Consider the following 23,115-nt stretch of genomic DNA (forward strand, 5'->3'; position numbering starts at 1 on the left):
CTAGCGAATTGGGTTTAGTTTTATGCCGCTCCGAGGCAGGCTAAGTGGGAACTATTACGTTCTGATAAGGTTTTAAATTCCAGCGCCCTGTGCCTATTCAATCATCAGGTAACTAGGTACCTGTACCTAAGCTTTATTCATCCACCCTTCAACTTTCAACCCATCCTCTGTCGAGTCCTCCTATGTTATCTTAACATCCACACAACACACAACGCATCCAGGGACATAATTCCCCTACGCGCTCACATACGACTAAAATGGATATCACACTTCTCTACTCCGCATCGCCAACAAAATAGGCCACCTGCTACATGATTCGTGAAGATGTCAACTCAACTATATCAGTTACCTTCCTCCAAGCGCCTGTACCAAGTAATCAATAGCGATATCAACATCCCCGTACTCGTGCTCGTGTTTCTCGCCCCGCATTAATAAGGTCCCTAACATATATTTTCATCTCATCTCATCTTATCACAACAACTTACAACATATCGCCATTCGACGGGCTCGTCTTGTGCGGCAGGAACGAGTTCGGCACCTTGGGCACCTGCGGCGAGATCTGCTGCTGCCGCGCGCGGAACAGCTCCCGCTGCCTCTCGGCGTCCCGCCGCCCGCCGCCCGTGAGCCGCCGCATGTGCGTGCGCGTCGTCTGCGCGATCGGCTTGATCATGTTCTCGAGGAAGAAGGAGCTCTCCGGCATCCCGAGAGCCGCCCGCTCGTCGTCCCCGTCCGAGAACACGTCCTCCGTCAGCTCGTCGTCCGACGTCAGCTCGCTGAGCTGCGGCTGGCCGCCCCACGACGTCGGCGCCGAGGGCGACGTTATCGAGCGCGAGTGCAGCCCCGGCCGGACTGTTGCTCCTACCCCTGCTGCTGATGCTGCGGCGAGGTTGAAGGCCCCCGGGTTCATCGTGTTGGACTTGGTGTCTTTCGTCATCGGTATCCGGTCTACGAAGCCGTTTTGGAATGATGTGTTTGTCGAAGCTTGGTGGAGGATAGGTAAGACGTCGTCGTAGAGTCTAGCCCCGGACTCGTAACTCTCGGGAGAGAATTCTGTAACGGTTCTCGATGATCGGCCCTCACTAGGGGACGTCTGTGACATGTCATCGAAGAAGTCGTCTAGACTATCTAGCTTGGTTACTAAATCGGCCATCTGGCCGTCGCCCTGGACGTCGTCTGACATCATAGTATCGGTTCGCTCTGGAATTTCGAAATATCCATATCTGTAATCATCGGCGTGGAACGCAACCTCCGGTGTTGGTGTTGGGTCTGCAGTTGCGCCGTCCTCGGGGTTCGCTTGGCACATATAGAACGCGGCATGTATATTCGCCCTCGTATTCTCCGTTTTCTTGGCCGGAACAGGAATCGACCAGCCGGAGTCTTCCGGAATACCAAATAGGCTCTGGGTTGTCTCGTAGTCTTTCCTATCTTTAGACGCGGCGCTGGTCATACTCATGCGGATATAATGCTTATCCATCGGGGTACCAGACATATTCATGATATTGTCAAGAACTTCTAACGCTCCCATGCAATATTCTGTCTGTAGAAGTCGTAAGAGCGGGGAGATCAAGTCTGAGCCATGGCTAGCAATTTCAGGTTTGCGCATATCGGTTTCGGGAATGATAACAGAGAGCAGCCTCATAGTCATAACCTTCATCCAAGGCAGGCTGTTTGTGAGGAAACCCAGTATCATCGTTAACATCTGGAAATCAAGCTGCGGTAAGAATATTACGCGAAGTGTGAGAAGTAGCTGAGCCATGAACTCCCTACTAGAGGAGTATCTCGACTCCATGAAACCTCCTAGAGCCGTGCATATCGAGGACAATCCCTGAGCCTCGGCTACCGCAAAAAGGATTTCTGCAGTTTGCAAAGTTCCTTGATCAATAGGGCCATGTTCCATGGAATGTAAGAAACGGGGGAAATTGGCGATGATAGAAAAGAAGAGCCTGTTATCATTTCCGATGAGATCACAGCTTGGCAGCTGAACAAGTTTATCTAAAATGTCGAGTGTGGGCTGAAGACAAAGAGACGATCTCAGGCCTTTATAGAGCAGAGGCTGGACGCCTTCAAATGAACCCTCCCACCTCGGAGGTTGGCCTTCCATAAGGGCCTTGCGAATATTCGGAGAGTGGAAATCAAGCTTTTCCAAGAACTCATTGAGCATTTCAATTGCTTCAAGGAATTCGACCTCGTTAATTGAGTCCAGGCATGCACACGTTGTCCAAAATAGCTGAGGGAAGGATACAAGTTTCTCTGGCTCAAGCTTTGAGATGAGGGTTTTCAAGGTGGTCAGGATTTCCATGGAGAATGTCTGGATCTCCGTATCTTCATCCGCAATTGTATTAGACAACCGGGCAAGCATGTCGCCAAGCATCAGCTGGTCGAGGGAGGTAAGGATGCAACGGAATATCTGGAATGAACGACATGCAAGATGTCTGACCGGACAAGAAGTTGCCCAAGTAAGTGACAGACGACTCCATTGTTCCTTGATTCCCGGGAAAGTGATTTCAAAAGTCTTGACGACTTTGGCGGTAAGATTCTCCATACTCTGCGGCACCTTGTTGTCACGGCCATCTACTTTGCCGTTGCTTTCTTCGTAACCCCAGACTACAGAACGATCGTGGCGTCGAATCGCATCAATCACGTCCTCGACCGACTTCTTTGCTTCCGTCGGAGTACCCTCGTCCATTTTCGAAACGACAAGCTCGTGAATTAGATGGACCAACATTTCCCGAGCTTGCTCTTGGACAAGGGGTGTGTAGTGGTCCCAAAGTACCGTAATGACTTGTAGTAAGACTATTAGATTATCGGTGCTGAGTTGCACAGGCGATACCATCAAATCAACCAAGAGTATCAGGGATAATTGGCCCAGGGAAAACCCAGCCTGCTTAGTTCCGACGGGCAAGGCTTCTGATAGATCGGCGCAATAAGGCAATTGTAGTTGACTAAGATCAGGAGGCGACGGAACAACGTCTCTCTTCTCGTTGGGGACCATAGCTTTAGGAGTAATCTGCATCAACAAAAACTCGACCACTTTGATGCCCGGCGTACTGGGCGTGCTTGATAAGAAGACTACTATTTGTTTCGCGTACTCGACGAAGTTCTGCTCTCTCCGTTCCAAGCAGAGGGAAATAATGAAATCAAGCACGAGCCGAACGTTTCCTGGGAACGGACCGGTAGCAAGTGCTTGCCAAAGCGCCTGTACCTCGTTGTGAAGTGCGGCGCTGGACTTGATCGTAACTTCAAGGAGATTGGCGAGGAGAACGTAAGATTGGGCCGTGGGCCCTCCATTCGGATCAACCTTTAATTCGATGGTTTGGATCCAGGGCAGGATGACGGCCACGACATTTCGCTGCGCGCCCGCGGGGAGGTTCTTGAAATAAAGTGTAACCTCAGAGAAAATATGGAAGGCGAGCTCGGGATACTGCTTCGCGAGACGTTTCGAAATCTCGAACTGGGCTAGCTTGTAGACAGCCTTGGTCTTATCCGCGATGCTGATCTCGAAGTCTCGGATCTTGGAACTCTGAGCGGCTAGCTGTCTCTCCTCGAGGGCTCTGAGAACGTGTGCCGACTTGGATCGGATGTCGCTCTGGTCGCTTCCCAGGGTAAATAAACACAGTCCTAACACTTTCCAGAAGGGCGACGGGTAATCGATATGCTCGATTAGTACCTCAGTGATCACCGTGAAATAACTTTCGAGCACTTTCGGCACTTCGGTGAGGTAGCACCGCGCGATGCAGTGCTCCAGGAGGTATGGATGGTCCTTGTTGTAGACGACCAGGTTCTTCAGCGCTCTTCTTCCTATAACATTGACGCGGTCGCTTCCGGAGCTGAAAATCGATTCTACCCAGTTCAACATCCGTCTCATGTCGAAATGAAGTGTAGCACCGCTCTCGGTGGTTACACTTACTGGGCCAGCACAAAGACTTGCCATAGCACTCAAAGCTGCTGTCTTTAAATTTCTCTTCTCTATTTCAATGGCTGCGGTGATGGTGCCCCTTTCGCCGAGAGATTGCTGGTCAATCAACGACTGCCGCATAGTGTCTTCTCTTTGGCGGATTTGCATCTGGTTCGGAGAGAATCCACACCAATCTTCCATCAAGGTGAAAGAAGACTTTCGCGACTCAAACGTCATCCAACGGGATGGGTCTTTCGTACGGTTGACTCCCTCGAAAAGCCCCTCGACTAGGCCGCAGTAATGCCTCCTGAGTTTCTGGAATTCCCAATCCATCTGAACGTCTCCATCCATGAGAAATAACTTCAGGTCCTTCGTGTACGTACAGAGATTATTAATGATCCAGTCGTCCTGGTAAACCTCGGGCTCCTTTAGGAAGTGGCACGTCAACTTATACACGCAAGTGAGCTCCGTCCGCAACAGGTCCAGTTTTCGATTTCTACGTGGTCCGCTATTGGTCCGCTGATGTATCCGGGCGCGTGCGTCGTCATTACATCGAGATACTTGTCCCTGCAGCTCCTCGAGTAACGCTCGATAGATGTTAATATTGATCGAGCCCATAGCCAGCACGACGGCCTCGCGAACGGAAGCCGAAGACGCCAAGAGCAGCGGTATCAAAAACTTGAAGAGCGTCCTGGCCGATACGAGCTTGTCGGCTTTGGATACATTCCGCGCGTGTTGACTGTTCTGTGACGCGCCATTTATGGTCGTACCGGCATCGGTCAACGTAGTACAGGCAAAAGTTAAGTACAGCTTCCATTGTTCAACGAGCACGTCAGGCTGCGTCGTCGGCGTCCTTCCCGTGTATCTGGCACTGCCGGGATCAGACCCGTAATAGAGACCCCGGGTCGGCTCCGAGAGAACAACTATGCCCTTATACATCTGCAGGATTCGGTTGCAAACTAGATCTCGGCTGATAGTTACAGTGAAGGGACATCGATCATAGGCAATCCGTATAAAATTAGGGAAAATCTTAAACCAGAGCGTCGTGTCATACGAGACGTCGCTGGTGCAAAGTTCAATTAGAGCCCCTTTGTTGTTGCTGTTCTGCATGCCCCTCTGCAGCCGGCTCCGCTCTGCTACAGATAGATGCTCGTCCTTGAAATTCATCACTTGCACCGAGTCATTCTCTAGGATATCAATAAGCCGTACGGTGTCCTTCTCCTGCGTGCTATCCTTGCCTAGGGCGGCGTCGAATTCGACGATGAGCCGCAAGACCGTGATCGCGAAGTGGCGCACCCTACGGGACTGCGAGCACAGGAAAAACAACCCGCGGGCTTCTACATGTTCGACTTCCGCCCAGATGCTGGACAAGTCTAGCTTCATTCCGCGCTTTTCGGTACCATTCGGGTCTCCGATGTCAGACGCGGCGTCTTTAGTTTTCTGGCGTATCTCATCCCTCCATATCTGCAGCAGCTCGACGTAAAGCCGAAGAGTGCTCTCGATATGACCGGGTCCAAGCATTCCCCCATCAGACATCGTGGAGTAACGATCGTCAAAATTGAAGATAAACCGAGCAAACCCTACCGTGACTTGGTGCGCATACGATTGCCGGGCAATAGATTTGAGGGCCTGGGCAGAAGATTCGGCGATATTATGCTGAACATGTGCCGTACCCGTGCAGAGAAGATTAATAAGTGAATTAAAAGGTATATCGGCAGGAAGGCAGCGAGGTAGAGCCTGCACGGCAACATGGAGAAGTTCGTAGAAGGCCTGCTTTTGGTCAGCAGGGCTTGGATGGTCGTCGCGGCGCGAAAAGTTGAAAGTCTCGGAGATGGGCGTCTTCGGGCCTGTCGGACTGCTAAACTTCTCGTCAAGTGCAGCCTGGCCTCCGAAGGTATTATCGCAAATGATGGTTATTTTACCGAGGACTTCCGAGAACTGCTTATAGCGGGCTTTTGCGCCGTCGCTCAACGCGCCTACTTGTACGGGCTGCGATAAGGATTCGTCGCGGTCGTATGGGAGCGGGCTTGTGGGCACCATGCTGGAAGTCGAGCCGGGCACTGGCGAACTCGGAGGGGCTCGGTCGGAAGTAGATGGGATAGGATACTGCTGAGGAAATGGAGGTCGTTCCCCCTTTTCTAAGTCGGACATGACGGCTAGAAACGCTCTGATCCCAATTACTATCTTGTCCGGCTCTAGCTGTTCAACTTTAAGGTCCTTATTCTGAATAAGGTCGGCGTTTATTAAGGGAAATATAATGCTATCACAGCAGTATTCTGGGTATTTAAAGCCAATGATTCTAATAATTTGTATCAAGGGTCCCGTGGAAGCGGTATCCGCGGCCGAATACGTACGCTTGGTAGAAGGTAAGATCATCTGCATGACTTCATCTAGTTTGCGCCCAGCTCCAGCAATGGTATTAGTGGTTCGGTATAGATAAGCCCATACTAACCGTGAGAAGACTTGCAGACACAAAGGACGCATGTTGCGATCTTTTAGTCTCGGCTGGGCTGTTCGGATCAGCTGCAGCCATTGGTTACTGAGATTCTCTGGAGACGACACGCAGAGCATTGTCGCCGTCAGCGGGAAAGCAGACTGCCAATGGCGCGGCTTTACAAACATAGACGCCAGGCGAGCGCTGACATTGCTGAGCACCTCGGACCACTTCAGATAGGAGAAATGCTTGTTGGTAGCCTTGGCAGCGATGGGGAGGAGAAGCGTATCTAATATTTGGCAAAATGCCGACTTCACCTTCTGGCCGTGGGACCGGGCAAACAGCTTAGCCAGGGACACGAGAAAGTCGCATGCCTGGTCCCAACTTTCGTCGGTATCGATCTTTATTTGCAGATGCTTCATACCTCCCAGCACTAGCTCTACCTGGCCCTCGGGGTCCCTAATCGAAGATGTCGGGCTCCTTACGGTAAGCTCCTGCAGGGTTCGGTCAAGATCGTTAATAAATCGATCCGTAACGCTGGTAAAATTGATCACGCTCATAGCGCCAAGCAGCTGAGCAAACAGGTTCCAGTTAGCCAGCTTAAGGGGGGATATGTAGAGCTGCTCTATATCGGCAATCTTCAATTGGCCAAATATAATAGCTTCAAGCTTATCCTCCATCTCGGGAGTAATGGAACTGAGGCTGCTTTGCTTGATGACTTCTAGGAGAACCCGACATAATATATAGATAGAGACAATAGATCGACGCTCGGCATGGGCTGCCTCGTTTTGTTTCTCTGCGAGAGCGTGCGGTATACCCGACGCCGGATCTCCTGAGTTTCCGGTGATGAGTTGCAATGGCTCTGTATTTCGCCTGACCAGTGACGCCGCGGGAAGGTTAGATTTCATCTGGTGAAGCTGGCTACGTGCCTCGTTAGCTGCCTCGCTTTTATGTTTCCGCCAGAGCATTATAGAATCAATCAGCGGTCTCGGTTTTTGGCTCGCAATGTGACCGAGAGCCTCAATAAAGCGATCAAATGCAGGATCAGCCCCTGGGCCGCATATCTGGTCAATTGGGGGTTCGGGATCGAAAGGCACCGTGATACATTCCTGCAATTTGTCTTCGGCCATTGCAATAAACTTATGCTATGTTAGCAACATATCATACCTCAGACACAGGGGCATCACTCGACTACTAACTGATGTGAATAATACATGCATGGCATATTCGCCCACTGTCTTCGGTTCGTCTCTGTGATGTCTTGACGAATGCGAATGATGATGTGTATGATCGCGCCGGCTCTTGCTATGCATCCGCTCGAGCTTTTTCTGAGTAATAGTGCCGCCAATGCCATTCTCCTGACTGGCCTGTGTTCTTTCCGAATGAATGGACGAGTTGGCGGTAGTGCCCGACAAAGCTGTCGGTGGCCGTGAGGCCATGGTAGGTATCGAGGCAGTCGACATTTCCGAATCCAACCGGTTTAACGCCGGTACATCTGAGCGTTCCGGCAGAATCCCAGCGCCTGCTGCTGCTATCATTTGCGGGCTGAGAGGACTCGAAGACGAGCTTGCGAGACTCCCGTTCCTCGAATGTTGGATGCCATGAACAATGGAAGTCTGACGATGGTGTCCGTACGACGCAGCAGCCTTGGGTTCGACGATGCGATCAAATATACCGCCGGGGCTAGAACGCGACGCGGCCGCACGCAGGCCAGGTGAGGTGATAGAGGACGATGTTGATTGGGGTGATTCGGGGATGCCAGCGAGTGCACCGCCCGATTGTAATTTTTCGAGGGAAGACTCACGCGAGTGGGCAATGGCTCGGGAAGTGGAGGAATCGTGGGCTACAGGTCTAAGAGTATTTTCCCAGTCGCCATTATCGTCATCGTCATCGTCGTTGTCGTTGTCGTTGTCGTCGTGAGTAGTGGTAGTAGTGGTAGTAGTAGCAGTAGCAGTAGCAGCAGCAGTAGCAGTATTAGATCGTGGAGGGGTTGGTCGCGCAGAGAACTTTAACTGGTCGTGAAAGTGTTCCGGCAGCGTCTGGGACGGAGCTAGGTGGTGCAACGGCGTAAGTAGTTAGTTAAAAGACAAAACAGATAATAAAACAGAACGACCATCAGTGCGTAAGGGATTCAGTTCAGGTCTAGAAAATATGTTGGAGGGCCCCCCCTCGCCTTGTGAAACTGCGAAACAAAATCCGAAAGTGGGAACAGTTATCAAGCGTCAAAGCATCAAAGTTGTCAAGTTGTCAAATTGTCAAGTGTCAAGTGTCAAAAGTGTCAAAGGTGTCAAAAAGTGTTTATGCGTCTGACGATATACACCCTAGGTTAGGTATAGGTAGCTACCTAAAAGGTAACCGTTCCCGATCCAATATTCGAATACCTAATCCAATATATCGCATATTCGTTGGCGCGCGACATTAGAGGTATTCTAAGATAATATCTTCCGGGATAAATCGTGGAAACCCACTCACCCATTGTTGAGCTTTGATGCCCATGATATGAGACGATAATTAAGATATGGCAGGATTCACAGACCTTAATAATACGGTCTGGTGGAATTGGGCGCTTGATGAAGCTGTTAACGAAAGGAGAAGGACTTGAAGATTAAAGATATTTATGATGGATGTAAATTTTTTTTTCTCTTTTTTTCTCAGGGACAATATTGAAAAGACAAATCCAATCTAATTTTTTTTCTTCTGCTCTTCTCTTCCCGTCTTCCCCCTTCAAGGTCCTTACCTTTTCTGACCTACTTTAGGTAGTACTATGTAGTACTATTCGACGGTAGTTCCAAATGATGGCCTAATAGTAGGTAAACTTTATTATAAGACTGTGATGTGTTATGCCATGTCGCAAAGAGTTACTACAGTCTGAAATCAACGCGATTCAATCTCATCCAACAATGCCTGATGGCCGGCTTCGGTTTTTTGGGGACTCAATGGCTGGTCGCCTCCGACTATTTCGCGGAGCTAGCATAGCCAGATAAAACCATTGACCTGAAGTTTCTTTTTTTTTTTTTTTTTTTTTTTTTTTTTTCCTTCTTCTTTTGTCGGCTATCCTTCTCGATCACCAATTAGCTGCTGGTACTGTACATACTGTATCCCTCTCCTAAGGTCCCACCCTAGAGAGCTTGGGTCAATCACGGTCTTTTTAGCTCGTCCCTCAATACATAGCAAGGGTCTTTCTGCAAGGGCCATATCCTATAAAGATCCACCAGAGCCGCCAGCGGGAGGTTGGCTGGGCTGGTCTGGCTGGTTCAGGTAACTTCAGGTACAGCCCCGTGCTACCGATAGAAATTTCACGTACTGTGTGAGTACTGTATGAGAACACCACGTGGCGTACGAGCCTTTTAAATGCATACAACATCGACGTTATGTACCTAGGTAGGTAGGTATCTTCGGGTTTCAAACGCAGTCATGGCCCGGTTATGTCATGTCCCGTCCCGTACCTAAGCTGCTAGGTATTAAGGTAATAAAGTACGCCGAAAACCAACGCTGACATGAGGAGCGAGGGCCAAATTATTGTTGGGATAAAATATGCCCAAAACGGATAGATAATGATGCCATCTCGTCTGTTTTCACCGGACTATGTCATCCTGTACACCCACGCACTGCATCGATCGGGAATCTCTTTCCGTCCTCCCAAAAGACAGGTCTTACTCAACTTGGTAGCCGTGGGAATGATCTATCTGGCAAGGCACATGACGGCATCGGCCGAGATTTTTGAACAGGCACAAACAATGCTTGCATTATCGGTTGAGTAGGTAGGCAGGTACCTAAGCCGCCTAAGCCAGTAGAAGTAGGATGTGGTAGGATTATCTCAGCCACCAGGATAAAGACTTAGAGGTAGGTACCTAGGGTAGGCAGGTAATTATTCTTCTTGAAAATTCATAGCATGCAATATGTTGATTGCGGCGATATACTTCCATTGTATGGCAATGAGTATTTAGGTAGGGCTGATATGTTATACGTATATAGGTACCTATTATACGTATAAGTGTTCGACGTCCAGAAAGACAAAAATAACAACCCCGAACCCCACACGTCGCCGGAAGTTAGGTACTACATGCAACTTATGCATTTTGCGGACCGTGAAACCAAAACGCTCTTTCCTGATTAACCTGGAACGGGATGAAATGATGGAAGGTAAGATGCCTACCTAGGTAACTATATACCTATCCACCGATTAAAACACCGCCTTCTCTCGGATGGCTCGGACTATGTGCGGGCCCGCTGTCCCGGTCATCACGGAACTCAAATAACCATTATGTCGCTTTGGAAAGGAGTAATGCGAGATATTTCTTATTTCTTATTTCTTATTTCTTATTTCTTATTTCTTATTTCTTATTTCTTATTATACCTAGTTGTATACCACTGAAATATTAGGACATTGTATGCTTACTTTCTTAACACCGATATGAAATAAGCAGGCATTAGGGAGGCAAAGCACTTGATCCTGCCGAGCTGAACGGTTAGGGCTTATATCGGTCATACCATGCAGACCGCTTTTCGACCAAGAGAAAAGAAGAAAAAGAGTTTTATAGAATAGGAAATCGAAGAAAAGACCACGTATCGCGTTGACCTTATACCTAAGTGAAAGATGACTCGGACCAAAAGGAGTCAACTTAGACAAGGCCAAAAGGAGTTGAACAGGTGCCGAACTTGAATGTCTCCGATCGGATAAGGAGACTAGCCGAAAAGTGATAAGATGTTTAGAAGATCTATACTAGTACCAATAGCACCGTATCTTGTTGCAGGCTGCGAATTGCCGAACCTGGGAACAAAAGCATATGCGGTAGCCGATTGGATGATCCGAAGCTATGTGAGAGATTCGGGGCTCGGCCGCATCTTCGTGGGGGTTGCTTTTGCTTTTTTTTTTTTTTTTTTTTTTTTTTTTTCTTGCTTCGGGGTTTTTGGGGAACAATTATTTATGCAACCATTATTCAAGCTATAAAACATGCTACGTCGCGGTAAGGAGAAAAGGCCGTTTATAGTGATTTAGGTACATGATGTAAAATGCATACTTAAATGTAATTTGGTTAGGTACCTAGTTTCATTAGCAAGAAGTATGTAAATGTAGGTACCTAATCTACGGCGATTTATTTCGGAGGGCTTAGAGGAGCTGGCACATGGATAACTTCTGCGCTAAAAATTCGGGTTAGTTCAAATGAGTACAAGTTGAGTACAAATTAAGTACAGGTCAACGAAGAGTGTTTGCTACGCAAAGCCCCGGACAAATGCATGTACATATGCCTGTACATAGTGGCTCCTAGACAAGTAGCCCACACTTTATGCTTATCTCGATAATAATCCCACCAGAAACAACAAGTCGCCCATTTCCTTCCGGTCCCCTCAAGTCTTTCCAATAACCAACTAACCAACTACCACTACCTGCAAGGCCTCTTGCCACGCACACAATCCCAGAGTCAGGGCTTTGTTCCCTCTCTTTTCTTCATAGCGTAATCGTATGATTCCCGTCGTGTTCGTACCTTATTGCAGTCGTTAACAGGGGTTTTCTTTCCTTAAGTATTTATTTCTAGAGCTGCGGCTCCGTTCCGTCGTACATAGACCTGGCCTGGCCTGGCTTTTCTCGAGCTGAGAAATTCCTAGGTCCTAGGAATTTCCCAGGAGTTCCCCAAACTTGCCGCTCCTTTCCTCGGCCGACGACACCGGACACGTTGCACCGTTCCAGTGCCCCCTCCTTAGACTAGACAAAGTCTTAAAATCGGTGCTGCAGTTGCATGACCTAAAAACGACTTCCGCCGTATTGGTTCCGCTTGCTTTCTTACCGCACCCGCTCCGAGGTGCCATCTTCTCGTCGTGACAGCACTCAAGAAGCAAGTCTGTTCATCATTGACAAGCTATCGAGATGGCTCAACTAGACACCTTGGACTTAATTGTCCTTGGTGCCATCCTAGTTGGCACCGTCGCTTACTTCACAAAAGGCAAATACTGGGGTGTTACCAAAGATCCATATGCCAATGCACTTTCGAACGTAAATGGACTCAAGGCGGGGAAGACGAGAAACATTATTGAAAAGATGGAAGAGTCCGGCAAAAACTGTGTCATTTTCTATGGTTCTCAGACTGGTACCGCCGAAGACTACGCCTCCCGTTTGGCGAAGGAGGGCAAGAGCCGCTTCGGACTAGAAACCATGGTAGCTGATCTCGAAGATTATGACTTCGACAACCTCGATGAGGTCCCCTCCGACAAAGTCGTTATGTTCGTTCTAGCTACTTACGGTGAAGGAGAGCCTACTGACAACGCTGTTGACTTCTACGAGTTCATAACTGGCGATGACGTGTCCTTCTCCCAAGCTTCAGACCCCCCTCTCGGAAACCTCAACTATGTTGCTTTCGGTCTAGGAAATAACACCTATGAACACTACAACTCTATGGTTCGCAACGTCAATAAGGCCCTGCAAAAATTGGGTGCCAGCAGAATTGGCGAGGCCGGAGAAGGTGACGACGGCGCTGGTACTATGGAAGAAGACTTTTTGGCCTGGAAGGACCCGATGTGGGCTGCTTTGGCAGAAAAGATGGGACTTGAAGAGCGTGAAGCTGTCTACGAGCCCATCTTTGGTATCGTTGAACGTGAAGGTCTTACTAAGGATTCCCACGAGGTCTATCTGGGTGAGCCTAACAAGATGCACCTCGAAGGAACTGCTAAAGGCCCCTTCAACGCCCACAACCCGTACATTGCCCCCATTGCTGAATCTAGGGAGTTGTTTTCCGTCAAGGATAGGAACTGCCTGCACCTGGAAGTTGATATCAGTGGCTCTAACCTGTCATATCAAACCGGTGACCATATTGCCGTCTGGCCCACCAACGCCGGTCAGGAGGTCGATCAATTCATCAGCATTCTAGGACTGGAAGATAAGAAGGATACTGTCATCAGCGTCAAGGCCCTTGAACCCACAGCTAAAGTGCCATTCCCTACGCCTACGACTTACGACGCCATCATCCGATACCATCTTGAAATTTGTGCACCTGTTTCTCGTCAATTCTTAGGCACGTTGGCCGCATTCGCTCCCGATGATGCTACTAAGGCTGAAATGGCAAAACTCGGCAGTGACAAAGACTACTTCCAAGACAAAATCAGCAAGAATCACTACAATATTGCCAGGACTTTGAGCGTCGTCAGCAACGGACAAAAGTGGACCAACGTTCCATTCTCGGCTTTTATTGAAGGTCTCACCAAGCTCCAACCCCGGTACTACTCTATCTCGTCCTCCTCGCTTGTTCAGCCTAAGAAGATTTCCATCACCGCCGTCGTTGAGAACCAGTTGATCCCTGGTCGTGCTGATCCATTCAAGGGTGTGGCTACCAACTACTTGCTCGCTCTCAAGCAGAAGCAAAACGGCGACCCTAACCCTGAAGCTTTCGGACTGACCTATGAACTTAACGGACCAAGGAACAAGTACGATGGAATCCACGTGCCTGTACACGTCCGCCACTCGAACTTCAAACTGCCCTCTGACCCATCTAAGCCCGTTATTCTTATCGGACCCGGTACTGGCGTTGCACCTTTCCGTGGATTTGTTCAGGAACGCGCTAAGCAAGCCGAGTCTGGAGAGAATGTCGGTCGTACACTACTTTTCTTTGGTTGCCGAAAACAGAATGAAGATTTCATGTACAAGTCAGAATGGGAGGTACGTATACTACCAGTGTTGATATGAAACCCTAGCTCACACTCTAGCAGGACTATAAGAATGCCCTTGGCGACAAGTTCGAGCTCATTACTGCCTTTTCACGAGAAGGTCCCAAAAAGGTATACGTACAACACCGACTAAAGGAGAGAGCTCAGGAGGTAAACGAATTACTCGAGAAGAAGGCCTACCTCTATGTGTGTGGTGACGCAGCCAATATGGCTCGTGAAGTCAACACCGTATTGGCCCAAATTATTGCAGAGCAACGCGGTATCCCTGAAACGAAGGCAGAGGAGATTGTGAAGAACATGAGAGCAACGAACCAATACCAGGTATGTTATATACTATTACATTTCCCCACAACAGCCTACAAGATTCTCCCAGCTTCCGATCTAGCATTCGTAGCCCTTTTCTTTCCCGTCTTCGACACTTGTTGGCCACAATACTAACTGTGGATATAGGAGGACGTGTGGTCGTAAAGACTGTAGGTAGATGTAATGTGGTTTAAAATGCATGACGGGGTGAGCGTTGCGGATAGATGGATTTGCATAGAAAAGGTTCACATCTAGCCTTGTCTTGGAGTCAGGGAGATGCGACTTTGATTGGCTTGGGTTGTTCGCTGGCACGATCTTGGTTCGGTATTAATGCGTATCCTAATATGGTTCCGCGCGTTCTGTTCGTATACATATTGAAAGCTACGTAATGATTTCTATAAAACGATTTAAAACTACCTGAGATAGTGAGCTGTGCCTGATCTAAAAAAACACGATTATTTCTATAAAACAAAAGTCTTTAGATCAGCGTTTAGAATAGCTATAATTTTTTGACATCTTAACCATAGTTTTGCGAGGTATCTTACATATTGACTACGTTGTCATAGCCTAACTTTGTGACATACTTCTCTTGCTATAGCGGTGAATATAACTTCATAGTATTGAACGCAGCATCAAACTTCCCTTCATACAAGTTACCGTTAACTCGAAACATGTATTCTAACTACGTAGTATGTGAAATTCCAATCTTTTCCAGATCGACTATTCAGCCAAGTCTAGACCAGTTAGTCGGTCAATATTGGATAGACATGGGATGTGGTAAGTAATTGACCAATAATCAATTGTCTTCATCCCCGGCGATGATGTCCAGGGGGGGAGGGGGCAGGGAGTCCACGAGGGTACCTACAGTATGTACGTAAGTAAGAACGATATCGTATCTCGCATATCATCATATATGCCGAGATGGTCTAAACCTACTCCCCAGTAGCCCCATTTCGACCCCTCTCCTACTCCAGCCCAGCCCTCCTCGGCAGTAGGTAAATTAACCATTGGGGATTACAAAAGCGCCTTGCTAAGCTGAGGGCAATGCATGATTCACGGTGACATCGGCATTTTATAAAAATAGATCGTAGGTAGTATTATGGACCCGTGCATACCTAGCTTAGGGTTAAAAGGATTATAGAGCTTTACTAATTCTCATTTTCCTTCGGCAACGTTCACGGCGTATAGTATTTAAAACTAATACCAAGGTCCTAGGTGCAATATCAGGTACCTAGATAGGTAAAGGGAAGAACTGTTTCAATATGTATACCTAAGCATCACTAGCTCTTGGAATCAGATCAGGACTCTTAGCTTCTCTTCGGAGATATTTCTACGTAGGTATTGAGGCTTCACTTCGTGATAACAGCTATTAGTTAGTCCATTGTAAATGTTAAGTTATTTATAGATTGATACGCCTATATACTACCTAGACAACCCAAGACAACCATATCTGGCTTCGTCTTAACAACTGAAAGGAATCATAGGTTAGGTACCTAGGTAGGTAGGTAGCTATCATTATTCAGCGTTTCGATTGATTGAACTGAAGTAAGACGGTCGATTGAGATGGCATCGTTTACATAGTACATACCACCCTCGGGGTCATCCCATCTTTCCGAATATTATATATTATCAGGACATAATGATCTCAAAGTCAACATCAAAATAACGCTAAAGAATTATTTATATGCAAAAATAATTCACGCAAGACATTCATATAGTAAAGTCTTGTTTGAATATCAGAGAGGCGAACTCGGGGTTCAAACGAATGTCGACCTTAGTTCATATGTACCAATGCCGTTATGTATAATATTACAGAAGTGAGAATGTTGGCCTTAATAGGGACTTAATTTTGGTACGTCGTAAATCACAGGTAGGTCGTAAATTCTCAAGGCTCCTCGTAATGTAGAATTCGGTTGTTCTGGTTGTTCTCGTCAAGTTTGTCCTTAATAGTGTTTATCGGACATGATGATAATGCTATGAGACTCACTATGTACCTATACATAGAAATATTATTTGTAGGTATTAGGCAATACCTATTATGCCTTCTCTACTTTAGTAATCTGGTCACATCTCGCATTGCAACTGGTGACAGTGATCATCGTAATTGTCTTGTTGTACAACATCGACGGAACAACTTGGTGCCTGGGTGCGTCGCATTCTCGTGGGGATCGCGCAAGGGGAACAATACAAGACTGAATAGAAAGGCATGTCCTCGATGGACTCGGAAGTCAATAATCAGCTACACAGTTGAGTGAGCATCAATGGGTAGTAGTAATGACACCCCGTGATTTTAGATGGAGGAGTGTAATTAAGGTATATGGCTTTTACATTGTAGATACCTACCTAGGTAGGTACCTAGGAGGTAGGTAGTGAATTTTGTGGGTGTTTGGATAGGGGTTTATTTTTATTATTTTCCCCCTTCTCATTTTTTCTTTCAACTCAGAAAAACGGTTAGAGGAAAGTGTGGTCCCTAAGAAAACGGCAAGACATCCGAGAGCCAAGAAGCAGTACGTAGCTCAGTACCTAGGTTAGATAATTATATGTAAGTCAGCACCTGCCCATCTAAGCCAAAAGGCATCGTCGTCACGTAGTAACCAAGCCCGAAGCATGGTATTACCTAATAATAGAGTTTAATAGTTCATATGTATACAGTTCGGTATGCAGATTTATGAGCCGATTTAATACTAATAGCTGCCTACATCGGCGGATGCGTACCTAACCTGTTGCATGTTAAGGATTTATGTACGCAGGTAGATTCTAGGTAGTTGTTCATAAGGTATCTGCAAACATTACGAACGGCTGGATAAATTCGCTGATAAGGAACGTATAAGAAATACTTGTTACATGTGTGATGTGAATAACTACCTACACCTAGGTACAGGCATAAAGACATCAAGTTAGTTAGGTATACACAAGTGTATATCGTTTATCAGTATACGTATCCTAACACTCACCTCTCATAGTTTCATAACTATTAGAAGTACATATACATAATTGTGTGCTTTTGTGTGTGTGTGTGCATAGGTATTAGCCGTCTTGAGGAAGGAACTACCTATGAGGCTGATAAGTTGATTTCTAGCAACAAGCTCAGCAACACCTAGCAACGTATCTGTATCTCTCTTGTCAGGCACCCAGGGCATCCATCTATTTAACTTTGATTACCTACCTAACCTAGGCACTTCATTTACAATTTGGACTTGTCTCTTGCCGTTCAGCTTCAACAATAACAACAACGACTCCAAAGTGCGAAGGCAACAACACCACACGAAGGCACAACCATAATAATATTATTACACGTTGTCCCTTCTCTCTCACTTGCGTCTTTCGTCTTAGGTACTTTGAAATCAATCTTTGAATTGAAAGTAACATCCTGTTGGCGCGCCTTTACCCAGAATCCTCAGGTTAGGTACGTGTGTCTTTGGTATTTTACCATTTTACCACTTTACATCTTTACGTCTTTACATCCTCAACTCCCCCTTTCAGAGTATCGCGCCTTCAACATTCGCACTCACAGAGGTACCTTGGTATGTTTACAGGCCCCTGCATTAATATACCTTCCCAGCCATACATATACTCTAAAGCTCTCGCAATCCCTGCAACTACCTCTGAGTAACTTGGACCTTGTGGATCATTCCTAACGTTCTGGCTTGGATACCACCAGGCAGGTAAGTACATCCCGTCTACCTTGTCTACCTTACTTTTCCCTTTTCTTGACTTGAACCAATATTCTTCATCTATAATGTGTGTGTGTGTTTCTTTTCTTCCTTTCTTCTTCGTTTGGTTTCACAGCATAGCATCAACTCATCCAGCACACGCATCACCACAGTCTCTTCGTTCCCCCATCTTGCTCTCTAGCTACTCTATTTTACTCGGACCCATTCGCTTCATCACAATCCTCTTGGTGCTAACAGTATTGGCATTACCAGCCAGGTTCCCCAAGGTTTGTTTTGTCTTTACTGTTTCGAGAAGATTATCTGCCTACTCTTGACGACAGTCTTCTTGTCTTCTTATTCTGCCTCTTCTTAGCATTTGACGACAGACAGCAACTTAAAGCAACGCGACACCTTCGTACACCACCGTACACCACAACAGTCTTCACAACATTAAGATCCCCTATACCTGCAGACAACTTCCATAACTTTTCCTGTTTCTATACCTTTTTTTTTGTCACTTTCAGTTATGTTAATTGATATTGCCGGGCTATCTGCATCCCCTCCTTTTCCTCCTTTTCCTCTCCTGCTCCGCCACCGCTCCCTTAAAGCGCAGTCCTTTTAGGAACTTTTCGTTTTCTAACTCGACTTTATTCTGACTATAATTATTAATAGGTTTTAACTGTTCTTACCATCAGACTTGGTTGAGTCAATTCTTGTACAAGGTATGTCTCACGCCCTTGCAATGTCAAGACACTCACTCATGTTTACACAATGACCAACTTACACGTCTGTCGACATTACCCATTATTCATTTAATTCACCCTACTCCTCACCTTCCTGAAAGCCTTGCCTCAATATTTCATAGCTTTGCAGTTTTGAACAGCTTCTCCTTTCACTTGCCTATCAATCCTTTCACTTTGCTACCACATACAATATTTCGGAGACATGCTAACAATATATTTCTGTAGAAGTCTATCAAGTTATTTCACTCTAATCATCATGCATCACGAGAACGGTGCACCTGTCCGCGTCAACACTCCCGAGGAACCGAACTCCGGCGTTCATCCCGCTATTCAGGCTACCGGAGCTCACGACTGTGGCACCACCCACGGTTCTCAGAGCCACACAATTGTTGATACCAATATGAACGCTATTCTCCACCAGTTCGGTGGTCTTGGCATCAACGGCCTGCCACCTATTCCGGGAATGATCCCTATGGCAACCCCAGACGGCCGCATTGTGCATGTTGCTACTAACTATCCGTCTCATGCTGTCTCGGCTCCCGGAGTCCAGGCATCCGGCATCCCTACCTTTGGTTATCCATCTACCCAAGCTGAGGCTTACCCGGGCCCCTATGGTGGTCCTTACTATGCTCATGGAGGTTTTCAGCATCACCCTATGCTTGCCCTTTCGCCTTACACTCCTGCGCGCACCAACAGCGCCCGAGAGACCACTGACACCAGCTCTCGAGATGTTCCGGGTCTGGACATCCGCCGCTCGTCTTATTCGACTAATGAGTCTACCCCGGCAACACCTTTTCTGGGAAGCATGACATCTCGAGACCAGGGTGCTCGCGTGACTGTGTTCGATCGATCCACCTATACAACTCCCTCGCCTCACCAGATTGTGGCTGCCGAAGCTCCTCAGGAGCCAAAGTCTCCACTACTCGATCGCGATCCGAAGATCCCGTTCGCTGTTCCAGCTGTCTTTACCCCTCCTGAGAACATGAAGACGCTTGAGCAGAGCCTGGTTAACCCTATTCCGGGTAACAGAAACGTGTACATCCGCGGACTTCACCCCACCACCGACGATGCTCTTTTGCTGAAGTATGCAGAGCGCTTTGGTCCCGTGGAGACCTCTAAGGCCATTATTGATTCGAACACTGGTGCTTGTAAGGGGTAAGCAACTCTGTAATATGCGGTCTGTTCTAAGACACTTTAACTGACATAACTCTTAGATTTGGCTTCGCCAAGTTTGTCGATGTTCGCCATTCCGAGAATTGCATTCGCGGCTTTTATCGTCGAGGTTATGAAGTCGGATTTGCAAGGGTAAGGGAATTCCTGCCACATTTCTTAATGTTCTCTAACTAACACTTAGAACTAGGAATCGTTCAACTCGCGACTACGAGCTGAGGGCGATGAGAGCTCAACCAACCTTTATCTTTCTAACCTCCCAAAGAACTACACTGAGACTGTAAGATTGCAATTCATTTCGATGTAGTCTGAAACATCTAACAGTTATAGGAAATCAATCTCATTTTCGAAGGCTACACCATTTTGTCCAGCAAGGTCCTTCGAGACAGTTTGGGCAACAGCCGTGGTGTTGGATTTGCTCGGTGAGTTAATCCTCTATGTGGAGCATACTGATAGACCTATAAACCTCTAACGCCTTCTTGCAGCTTCGAAACACGAGATGTCTGTGATGAGATCATCAACGAGTTCACTGGCAAACTCATTAGTCGTGAACGCCTCCCACTGCAGATCCGCTATGCGGACACACCCGCCCAGAAGGAGCTCAAGCGGGTGACTGCTAAGCGCCGCCAGTACCGCACCAACGAATACAACGTCAGTGCCTATGGTACTACCCTTGTAGGCATGAGCCCTGCTCGCGTCCTCTATCGAAACAACAGCAACTATGTTTCTGGGTATGCTCTTGACTACTGTAATTGAACTTGAAGCTTTAGCTGACTGCTAATCTTCTGTTTGCAGCGGTGCTCCTCAGGACTGTCCGGGCGATTTTGGACCTGGGTATAGGCCCTCATACCGACGATCCCATGGCCATTAAAGAAGCGCTAACTTGGATATAGACCCGGTGATGGTGTCGAAATCCGTGTCGAGTCCCCGTTAGTCGCGCATGGCAGCAGCCAGTCATCTCCGGTAAAGCAGGAGAAGGAATAAGCAGCTGTATTATAATCTCGGGTGTTATCATGGTTGTTACCGTCAATTTGGTCTTGTTTTTTTTTCATGGTTTTCGGCATCACAGCAGATATTTCGCTGCCATAATATTGTTATTGGCATGCACAATCTGTTCATCAGTCCCAACTATGGTTTTCTGTTGAGTTTCTTATGCAGCTTCTTGTTACGCAACTCGAGTTCTTTGCGGAGTTTTAGGGACGAGACAATACGTTATTCCTCATCATGGTGACGATAATTGGAGGACAATACGTGGAAAAGGGGGCGTGTGGGTGTTTGGTCCTGTTTATCTTACGATAAGTTTTGTAATGTCGTCTTACTCTCGTTCTATTCGATGAAGGCGGAAGTTTTTTGGTGGTTGCAGAACATTAGTGCAGCATTAATACAGAATTTGCACATAATACTAGCAAATTTCTGAAGTATTCCTCTCTCACTTACTGCTTAATTGATGACTTCCCTACAATAAACTATAGGCCCGCTGTACACTTCAGGACATTCGTAATGGTTATGAGGTTCAGATAAAGGGGTATCAATTGCTCAGTTCTAAGTAAACTGCCTGTTTATTTGCTTGTTCACGTCTTAGTTTCAATCGAAAGCTTCTCCATCTCTATCTTATGGAGATCTGCTTCTTGATCATCTTTGCCAGCATCTGACTCATCTGTTTCGGTATTTTCACCACCCTCCTCTTCCTCTTCGTCTGTGGATGCTCCGTCATACTCGTCTCCTGAATTACCCTCTTCTCCTCTTGTTTCCTGCTGCTCTCTTATAGCAGCCTCGAGGTCCTTAAGAGCTTTCTTTGAAAAACCAGAAGCTTCAACCGCAGCGTCGAGCCTCTTGGCCCCGTCCTTGCCAACCGTCTTCTTGGCATCCTTAAAGAAGGGCCCTGGCTGGGTGCTCACAAAGTGAAAGCGCCTCTCGAAAAATCTCTTCACGCAGTTGACGTCTCGGTCAAAGTACATCTCGGCATTCTGATGGTCCATGGATACCATCTGGGGGAAGTCTATGAGAATGGGCGTCACTGTGTAACTCTGCTTACTCTCGTCTACCGTGCTCTCGACTCCTTTGCCTTTAGCGGACGCGTCTGGCTCCCCCCGCTCTTCTTTGATTAAAATGTTGAACTCGTTAAAGTCGCCGTGGATTAGACCATGCTTGGCTAGTCGCAGAATCATGGATATTAACTCGGCGTACAAGGCGGCAGGGTCAGGGACCTCGGAAATCTGACGTAAGGGAAAGGCATCGATGAAGTGCATGAGGATAGTGTGACGGCTCTGGGATATAGGCTGCGGCACAGGGAAGCCTTCTTCCTTCAGGGCGCACATGAAGGCGTACTCCTTTTCAGCGGCTAGCCGTGACAGGTACATCCAACTGCCGCCCTGGCGCTTTCGGAGGTAGTCGCGGTTGGACTTGACTGTGCGAAACGAGATACGACCTAATCGATGGATCTTGAGCACGCGTTGTGTGCCGGACTCGTCGGCCACGACTAGAATATCACTCTCCTTGCCGACGCCGATTCGGTTTCCTACACTGTACACCTCCTTACGGCTCGCATACGTATGCAGTGCCAGGTAGTCCAGGCCACCGTATGTTAGTCGGTACCCATCGTACTTTGCCTCCTTCAGCCGCGCGATCAAGCCAACCTTAGCCAGGGCGGATATGGACTTGTGCACGCGATTGCTGCCGCCGCGCAATTTGGAGAGAGATTCTATAAGAGGGGTGGGGATGATTTCATGGTTTCTACTGCCGATCTCGACCTACCGGAATTTCTGGTCAGTCGAGGAACGGAGATTTCAAGATAGGACATAATAGGAGGGATCGTACAGCTGTTAGGACTCTCCAGTCCTCCGCTGCGAGGTGGCGCATGGCCTTGGTGTCGAGCTTCATGGCGGGCTGACCTTTGCTCTGTACACAAATTTGGATATTGTTACGGTAAAGTACCTAAGGTATCTATGGGGTAACCTTTTTAGATTTAACTAAGCGCCAGGCTACAGAATTGAAGAAAATTATAAAAAAAAAAGAAATAGTGAAGAATAAATGTTGGCGGGGTTTTGGATGTTGATGAAGGGATGAGTTTAGATGTATGCCGTACAAAAAAACCCCCGCCAATTCTATAACAAAAATTACAAAGGGGGCCCTCTATCTAATCTCCGATAAGATAAATATACTAGTAACTTTTAGAATTTTGATTGGACTGTTTGACGTCAATAGACGGAAAAGGCTCTGGACGAACCTTCAGTGCACGGACCACTTTTTAAAATCACTAAG

The 23,115-nt window shown here is 47.3% G+C and overlaps 4 protein-coding genes across 4 annotated transcripts; 2 read left to right on the forward strand and 2 right to left on the reverse strand.

Moving 5' to 3' along the window:
* Positions 1-85: 85 nt before the first annotated feature.
* F4812DRAFT_274446 (cell morphogenesis N-terminal-domain-containing protein) lies at positions 86-9,012 on the reverse strand. The gene is made up of 3 exons (XM_047930941.1): positions 8,802-9,012; positions 7,529-8,379; positions 86-7,468 (listed from the first exon to the last, which is right to left on the reverse strand). The coding sequence occupies exons 1-3, from the start codon at positions 8,803-8,805 to the stop codon at positions 482-484; spliced, it is 7,842 nt and encodes a 2,613-aa protein (XP_047792988.1). The 5' UTR covers positions 8,806-9,012; the 3' UTR covers positions 86-481.
* A 2,516-nt stretch (positions 9,013-11,528) lies between these two features.
* F4812DRAFT_418600 (NADPH-cytochrome P450 reductase) lies at positions 11,529-15,144 on the forward strand. The gene is made up of 4 exons (XM_047933264.1): positions 11,529-11,791; positions 11,854-13,977; positions 14,028-14,306; positions 14,436-15,144. The coding sequence occupies exons 2-4, from the start codon at positions 12,196-12,198 to the stop codon at positions 14,451-14,453; spliced, it is 2,079 nt and encodes a 692-aa protein (XP_047792989.1). The 5' UTR covers positions 11,529-11,791; positions 11,854-12,195; the 3' UTR covers positions 14,454-15,144.
* A 3,796-nt stretch (positions 15,145-18,940) lies between these two features.
* On the forward strand, positions 18,941-20,838 carry F4812DRAFT_469223 (uncharacterized protein; the record flags this gene model as incomplete). Its single annotated transcript, XM_047938858.1, has 7 exons — positions 18,941-19,839; positions 19,899-19,989; positions 20,045-20,134; positions 20,185-20,276; positions 20,340-20,585; positions 20,650-20,688; positions 20,748-20,838. 7 exons carry the CDS (start codon positions 18,941-18,943, stop codon positions 20,836-20,838), a joined length of 1,548 nt encoding a protein of 515 aa, XP_047792990.1.
* Positions 20,839-21,308: 470 nt separating this feature from the next.
* Positions 21,309-22,947, reverse strand: F4812DRAFT_418603 (RIO1-domain-containing protein). The gene is made up of 2 exons (XM_047933265.1): positions 22,672-22,947; positions 21,309-22,604 (listed from the first exon to the last, which is right to left on the reverse strand). Exons 1-2 carry the CDS (start codon positions 22,732-22,734, stop codon positions 21,426-21,428), a joined length of 1,242 nt encoding a protein of 413 aa, XP_047792991.1. The 5' UTR covers positions 22,735-22,947; the 3' UTR covers positions 21,309-21,425.
* Between the last annotated feature and the right edge of the window lie 168 nt (positions 22,948-23,115).

This window comes from Daldinia caldariorum, assembly GCF_022478825.1.
Source record: "Daldinia caldariorum strain CBS 122874 unplaced genomic scaffold F4812scaffold_3, whole genome shotgun sequence".
In the NCBI taxonomy this organism is placed as follows: domain Eukaryota; kingdom Fungi; phylum Ascomycota; class Sordariomycetes; order Xylariales; family Hypoxylaceae; genus Daldinia; species Daldinia caldariorum.

Bases quoted from the DNA above. Each gene is read 5' to 3' on its own strand.
- F4812DRAFT_274446 (XM_047930941.1), bottom strand. The intron at 7,469-7,528 runs GTTAGTAGTCGA...ACATAGCATAAG, and splicing joins TGCATGTATTATTCACATCA to TTTATTGCAATGGCCGAAGA.
- F4812DRAFT_418600 (XM_047933264.1), top strand. From the start codon at position 12,196: ATGGCTCAACTAGACACCTTGGACTTAATTGTCCTTGGTGCCATCCTA. The intron at 13,978-14,027 runs GTACGTATACTA...ACACTCTAGCAG, and splicing joins TGTACAAGTCAGAATGGGAG to GACTATAAGAATGCCCTTGG.
- F4812DRAFT_418603 (XM_047933265.1), bottom strand. From the start codon at position 22,734: ATGAAGCTCGACACCAAGGCCATGCGCCACCTCGCAGCGGAGGACTGG. The intron at 22,605-22,671 runs GTACGATCCCTC...AAATTCCGGTAG, and splicing joins ACTGGAGAGTCCTAACAGCT to GTCGAGATCGGCAGTAGAAA.